Here is a 6,999-nt window from a genome sequence, read left to right on the forward strand (position 1 = left end):
TATAATTGTATTTCCTCCAATAGGAAAAATAAATTGCGATTGAAGAATGATGAACTTGATAAACTGCTTTGATCATGTTTATTTCATATAGTCAATTATGTACATTTTTAGTTTAACTAATTAATGACATTAATGAATATATACTCTCTTCAAACTTAACCCTGTAATAACACTATACAGGAAATATCCGTGAAATGAATTAATGATATCTATAAGCCCTGCCATAATTGTATACGGTTCTACTATCAATTGGATTGCAAGTGAAAAGAGCATCTCCACGAGTCCCATCCGGGCAAGTACACACCGCGATATGCCGTCTGGGTGTGCAAGTTGCTGATGGTCCACACTCTTTCCCAGTGCAAGGATTTTGGCAAGAGTAGTCAATGCACGCCTTATTATCTGGACATTCGCTGTCAGTGAAGCATTCTCCACGTTGACAACTAGTTAGAGCGTTCCCTATATATCCTGAGGGACACGTGCATATTGGTCTTTCCTTCCCAGTGTTGTCATGGCCAGGAGTACATATTGCATTGGTTCCACAAGGATTAGGTTCGCACAGATCTCCTATGGATATTAATAAATTTAATCATGTATCAATTCATATACATTTGCTAAATTTGCTTCAATAAATTTGCAATTCATATAAATTTGTTTTAAAAAGTTGAAGTAAACCTTGAAGAGTTTGAGTTTAAATATTTTTAGTTTGGTAATGGAGATCTGAGATATTAACCTTGATTTTTTGGAACACTGTACATGATTAAGTTTACTTACGTGCTTCGAATAATCTACAGCTAACGAAAGGATTGCCAGTCATGTGTTTCGGGCAACTACAAACTGGAGTTATGCCTCGCACATTGCAATCTGCATTCACACCACATACTCCGTCACAAGGGTTCACGCATTTCTGATTTAGACAAGCTGGTTTGTTCCCTGAACACTCTAAGTGCGTGGTACATTCCGGACGACAGGCTACGAACGCATTTCCCAACCAGTTCTACAATTTTGCAAAAAAAGTAGTGTTACAAATGACAAAAATTCTAATAGTAAATATAAATCTTTCTTAATTTTCGTTATACATTGATCATTGAATAAAAAATAATCTGAAATTTTTCGAACAATACTCACAGTTGGACAACTACACATGGCTTGATGATTAATAACGTGACATTCCGCATTCTCACCGCATTGGCATGGATTTTCACATCTGAAATTAGACGAGCAGGCAAGATGATTCGGGCATTCACTGTCACTGTCGCACTCGTGGCGGCAACCAGTTAAAGGAGATCCTCTATAACCCGGAAGGCAACTGCAAACAGGAACCTCATTCACTACCTCGCATTTGGTATTAGCTCCACAAGGACTCGGCTTGCAGGCAGCCTCTAAAAAAGTTTCATTAATATTTAAGTCACACTTGTCTCGAAGGATATTCTGTTTCATGTATACCAAATACTGAGTGACGCAAAAGTAGGATTAATCTAAAATTTAAAACTTCTACAAAACAATTACTAACCGATATTCTCGAAAAAAATATTTTTTATACTACAGTCGCTTGTAGACATACAAGCTTTCCATCAATATTAATTTCTTTTTAAATCTTTAAACTTATATTTCATAACTTTTGTGATGTTTATAGTAGGAGTATAGTTTTATATGCATAGAAACATATGCGAAAGTATTACTTACGAGGGTCAGCTACACGGCAAGAAGTGAAAGGATCTCCCGTGTGCCCCGTAGGACAATAACACGTTGGAATGTGATTTTTGGTTTTGCATAACGCGTTCACGCCACACAGACCATCGCAGGCATCTATACATCTGTTATTAGTACATACTCTGCTTCCAATACAATCCTCATTAACTAGAAATTAGGTACATAATTAAAAATCTTTTTTGATATACTTAAACATTCAAATCTTTTATATAGACACTCACTTAAACATTCCACCCTGGTACAGCGAGAAAGAGGGTCCCCCATGTGCAAATTCATACAAGAACAAACTGGTCTGCCTTCGCTAACAGTACATCTTGCATTAACTCCACAAGTATACGTTTCGCAGCCTAAAAAATATTAAGATACTTTAACGAAACAATCTATAAATTATTTAGCTTGACTTACCAATATTGTCAGGTGACAATATCTTGGAATGATAATATCCACCGTTAGTGATTGCGAATAGCGAAAGAAGAAGTAAAACTGCGGTCTGTAAGTATTTCATTTTTTTAGTAGCCTGAAAAAGACATTTTCATTAAATTTTCAAAACTATGATGAATTCATTTAATTCATAGGTATAGTTAAAAAAATATTACCTCGAACGAAGAGTGACCGTGTTTGAAGACCGAACCAGGTGAAGTAACAGGTTCTCAGTGAATGTGGAGATGAGCGTGAGTTTGAATACGAGGAAAACCCCACCTTCTATAACCTTCAGTCCCAGTTTGAATTTTGCCTACGCGTGCCCCTGACGATCCTTCGATGGGTCTCGCCTACGCTAGACCACTTCCAATGTAAATTACTTCAGAAGATCATCTTTTTCTTCGAATAAGCAAAAAAACACTCCGAAAAATATTATCTCAAGTTCATCCAACATAATCGGGAGCTATTTACTTTGCTAATTAACGAGATGCAAGAAAAACAATCAGCAATAACTCCATCTTTATCCTAATAAAAATGACATATTTCCTTTTTATTTTTATTGGTACATGATATATCTCGTTACAAAATTTTCTTCTAATCAAATATAAATATATCGATCGTATAAATTAATAAATAACATCCTAACAAATTGCGGTAGAGTTCGATGCTTTAATTACATAATAAATCAACTATTCTTTTTTTAATAGATCGACTTTCATTGGTCGGAATGTAGACCCAATGACGGGATAAATATATTCGAAAAAAGCACCGTGTTACAGATTAAATACAGAGAGCGTGAGTAATCGCACTGCAAGTCTACTGTTCGATGGGCAATCATCCTTTCGCGCCAAAAATGGACCTGCCAATGTCGATGGTTCCACGTGCACATTACGACCATCGACGCAAAGGTCGTTATATGCGTAATCGTTTTAAAAAATCAGATTAAAAAATCGAACTCTCAAAGGTCGTCGAATTAAAAATCACTCGTAAGTTATAAAACTGTATTATGCAAACAAGGAAAGACTATAAACATATCTGCCCAATTATGATACCTGCAAGAAAATTAGTTAGATACCAAAATTCTCTTAATAATGATCGTAATAGACTCTCAAAATGATGAAGACAATGATTAATATTTTACCTTATTTGTTTGGCTGATTTATTACAATAATTTAAATAACTTAATAATAAACTTGTATATCATAGACAAATAGATTATACCGTCTTTCGTCCTAGGAACAAACTTTTGCAATATTCATTGCTAAATTTAAGAAACTGTGTGCACGATTATAAATGTGATACATGAGTTTAAAAAAAAGAAAACAATTTATTATAGATGTCTGCGCGAAAAATTATAATTGAAACGATATGGTTTCCTAGAGTATATTCGTAAATAAAAACTCCAGACTAATCTATCCGATGATCTATTGTACAAATGAAAAAAAAGCTTCCGGCATACCATTCGATTTAGTCTGCGCTTCGTTTTACATTATAAAAATTTTCGGACGAAATTTAGGAAACCACCCTCATAGTACCCAACTATGAGACGAAATTACACAATAATGACTTATAGTAGGGAACCATCATCGTGTGTCCCCGATTATTTTTTTGTCTGATTTTTAATCTGCTTCGGAAGATTCTTCAGAAACTCTTCGTATGCTGCATCCATGTCGTCGTCCTCCGACATCCATGGTTCTTCACCTTCATATCCCTGTTCCGATATGCTGTAAAAGTATTCATACGGTAAGGGACAAAAGTATTCGTCAGTCGGAATATAGAAATAAAATGAACAATATTTTTTACATTACTAAATGTATTCAAATATTATCAATAATGCCAATATTTGTATACATTTATTATACAATTTACAATTTATCATATAATTCAATTATTTATAAATGTCTATTATAATATACAATTGCATATGTTTGGATATATTTAATTATATAGAAAATATAAATCTTTTTATTTCTATATTCCAACTGTGGAAATACTTGTGTCTTTCACTGCACATATAAAGTGACTGTGAAGCTGTATCTATGTGTGTGTATTGAAACAAAACTTGAATTACAGGCAGCTACAAGTCACATAACTAAATTAAGAGCATTAGATTGTAATTAATTCATCATGGTAAATTAATACACCATGGAATATATAAAAAGTTTAGAATTAACTCCATAACAGAAGAAATAGTATGTCAGAGTTACAAGATAAAACAATCACTCCAGCGACCTAACCATAGAATTGTATGCAGTAGTAAATTTACCTAGAAAACTACACAATACTGCTAAAGAAAATATATATATAACATTTGATTAATTATATGTACATACATGTGGTCTTCTATGTTCATTGTGCTATCGGCAACTTCTTCTAAGAATTTATTTTCCTCCGGGGTTAATAGCTTGCCGTCAGGACCGTATAAAACTGGTTCATCGATGGCCTGGTTGGGATCTAATGGCTCTATTGATTCTACTGTCGTGGAATTATCAGAACTCTGACCCCAGTTTCCATTTCTCAATTCGTGGACACTATGTACCATATGTCCTATGTGTGAATCCACTCTACCTTCTGTTACAATTTCCGTTAGAGCTCGCATCATGTTCTCCATCTCTTTGCGTCGACATTCAACTTTATCCTTTTCTAAAGTTTGTCCTGCCAACTGTAAACCATATTGAAAAAATTAACACAATGAATTCAAGAAAATTCTTGGATTCTAGATTTCTTACACATGTTTCTTTTTCACATGTTATATACCTTAAGCGCTTGGCAGATGTTCTTGACAGAATTCGGTGCGGGATTTTTTAATATAATAATAATAAACTGAATTAATAAGTTCCCTAAAGTAAACGCAGAAGCGTGATCCATTTGAGTAACCAATTCAGCTAGAAGTAATATCAACCCATGACACTTCTTCTGTTCTTCCTCTGTGTGATTCTCCTTCTGCTGCCAGTTGGAAGCTTGACTGTCTGTTTCACTTTTACACCTATTGCCAACTTGCACTTATTAAATCGAAAATTTAAATACTTCATTAGCATTTAATAACTCACAAAGTATACAAAGTCCATCTGAAAGACGTCTGTTCTATGGGAGTCAAACTATTGTCCAAAGAGGCGCAAAGTCGAGCACCACTGTACCGGAAATTACCCTCATTTATAGACTAGAAATAATTTCATGCATCAATACAACTTTCTTTTCAATTAATGAAAAAAGAACAAGAATATACCTGTTGAATTATTATCTTCATAATTTCTTGAAATTGACTAGGAATTAGTAAATAAGGCCTAAGATTATTTATGAGCGGTGGCACGATCAAAGTGAAATGCCCTGGATTTAATATCAACGAATGTATAACACTCATTAAATTCTGTGTTATGTTTGCAAATTCAATTAAATAATTATCGTCTTCTATATTCGAGTCCTATTAATAAACAATAAATAAATTAAATTAAATTAATTATTTGACTTCTATTAATTTTCGTAACATATTTTCAAAGTATGAACCTGATGTTTGTCTCTGTAATCTCCTGAACCATCATCAAAACGACCATAATCTTGCATATTTGGTCGCTGATCCTGCTCCTGCTGTTGATGTTGTAAAAGGTTATCAAACTGTTGAACTTGCTCTGCTTGCTGATAATGTCGAGAAGTATCATAATTATACGCAGGATTTTGCTGCATTTGTGCGTGGAGAGGTATTTCACGTGCCATTTGTAACCTATCTTGAACTGAGTGTTTATGTATATATATCTGTTGTTGATGACGCTGTACCATCGAACAAATACAAACATTTTTCACAGTTACTCCAATCAAATAACCAATGTAACCAATAGAAAATAAACACTACCTGCTTAACAGGATATGACTTTGGAACAAACTCAGCTGCATGAACGGACAATGTAGAGTTCTGGATAATATCATCGAAAGACTTATCCAATTTGCCCTGTTCCATGCTTCTTGATTCTACTGACCCTATAGTTAAAAAGTCACAACCGTAAAGCAATAAAGTACAAAGAAATCCAGCATAAATAGCACGATAACTTTGAAGAAGTCTTCTCATAAATCATAGCAACCTGTTTGCATTCCAGATGTAGCATGATGGGGTCTCCTTAAAATGGGGATATCCTGAGGGCTGGAAGTCCACGGACCCCTACCACGACCACGTCCGGTTCCACGTCGTTCCACGTCCCCGTCTCCACTTCCATCACCTACCAAAGAATTCATGCTTTCCCCGGCTAAAATTTTCTTGACTATGTGGTCACTTTGAGGTTATATTAAACGACGACGATGGCACCGTACGGTGTGGGGAACCGTACCCGTAGTAAGATTCGAGACGCACACTTGGTGGTCGTGCGTATTTTACCACATAAGTTCAGTAATTCCGCTGAGTCCGTTAGGTCCGTTATTCACAATAAAACGCGTGCCGCCTCATAAACAGAACATCAAAAGTCGGCCTAACAAATTTATCCACAGCAAATCCCTCTTGTAATCGACTACGATCGATGGTAAACGCGAGAAGTTGGTTAATATCTCACCATCCGCTCTTCAAATTGGAACTATGTACTAACCAAACGTGAGGAATAAAATATGAAAAAAAAAAGAGGAATTTGATAAAAAGAAAAATCTTTGTACTCCTTTTATATATAATTTCTTATCTTTAATAAAATTCGAGTTATATTTAGTCTCATTAAATCACTTGTGATATAGAATATTTTTGAACGATATTTAGAGAATAAATCGTGTAATAGGTCTGACAAATAACAATTTCACGAAAAAGGAGCGAAATTCGCCCTAAATAATTCTTCGAATTTGATAGGAAAAAAAGGAATTATTTTTAGTATCGTTAATTAATTAATCAATTTGATAGAG

General features: G+C 34.6%; 2 protein-coding genes and 1 long non-coding RNA gene across 3 annotated transcripts; 1 reads left to right on the plus strand and 2 right to left on the minus strand.

Moving 5' to 3' along the window:
- Nucleotides 1-59: 59 nt before the first annotated feature.
- On the minus strand, nt 60-2,455 carry LOC126874513 (neurogenic locus notch homolog protein 1). Its single transcript, XM_050636702.1, has 7 exons — nt 2,307-2,455; nt 2,116-2,227; nt 1,932-2,057; nt 1,684-1,857; nt 1,126-1,379; nt 772-994; nt 60-564 (listed from the first exon to the last, which is right to left on the minus strand). The coding sequence occupies exons 2-7, from the start codon at nt 2,213-2,215 to the stop codon at nt 200-202; spliced, it is 1,242 nt and encodes a 413-aa protein (XP_050492659.1). The 5' UTR covers nt 2,216-2,227; nt 2,307-2,455; the 3' UTR covers nt 60-199.
- On the plus strand, nt 2,054-2,779 carry LOC126874574 (uncharacterized). Its single transcript, XR_007692876.1, has 2 exons — nt 2,054-2,202; nt 2,286-2,779. It is a non-coding gene; the product is annotated as an uncharacterized LOC126874574 (long non-coding RNA).
- LOC126874505 (uncharacterized) lies at nt 2,648-6,702 on the minus strand. Its single transcript, XM_050636675.1, has 8 exons — nt 6,204-6,702; nt 5,978-6,102; nt 5,635-5,895; nt 5,357-5,551; nt 5,181-5,290; nt 4,888-5,116; nt 4,464-4,792; nt 2,648-3,854 (listed from the first exon to the last, which is right to left on the minus strand). The coding sequence occupies exons 1-8, from the start codon at nt 6,352-6,354 to the stop codon at nt 3,731-3,733; spliced, it is 1,524 nt and encodes a 507-aa protein (XP_050492632.1). The 5' UTR covers nt 6,355-6,702; the 3' UTR covers nt 2,648-3,730.
- Nucleotides 6,703-6,999: the final 297 nt, after the last annotated feature.

This window comes from Bombus huntii, chromosome 16 (genome assembly GCF_024542735.1).
Source record: "Bombus huntii isolate Logan2020A chromosome 16, iyBomHunt1.1, whole genome shotgun sequence".
NCBI classification, from domain to species: domain Eukaryota; kingdom Metazoa; phylum Arthropoda; class Insecta; order Hymenoptera; family Apidae; genus Bombus; species Bombus huntii.

Coding starts and splice junctions, on each gene's coding strand:
- LOC126874513 (XM_050636702.1), bottom strand. CDS start 2,215: ATGAAATACTTACAGACCGCAGTTTTACTTCTTCTTTCGCTATTCGCA. Junction 1,858..1,931: donor TACCAGGGTGGAATGTTTAA/GTGAGTGTCTAT, acceptor CCTAATTTCTAG/TTAATGAGGATTGTATTGGA. Junction 995..1,125: donor CCATGTGTAGTTGTCCAACT/GTGAGTATTGTT, acceptor GCAAAATTGTAG/AACTGGTTGGGAAATGCGTT.
- LOC126874505 (XM_050636675.1), bottom strand. CDS start 6,354: ATGAATTCTTTGGTAGGTGATGGAAGTGGAGACGGGGACGTGGAACGA. Junction 6,103..6,203: donor TACATCTGGAATGCAAACAG/GTTGCTATGATT, acceptor TTTTAACTATAG/GGTCAGTAGAATCAAGAAGC. Junction 5,291..5,356: donor TGAAGATAATAATTCAACAG/GTATATTCTTGT, acceptor AATTATTTCTAG/TCTATAAATGAGGGTAATTT.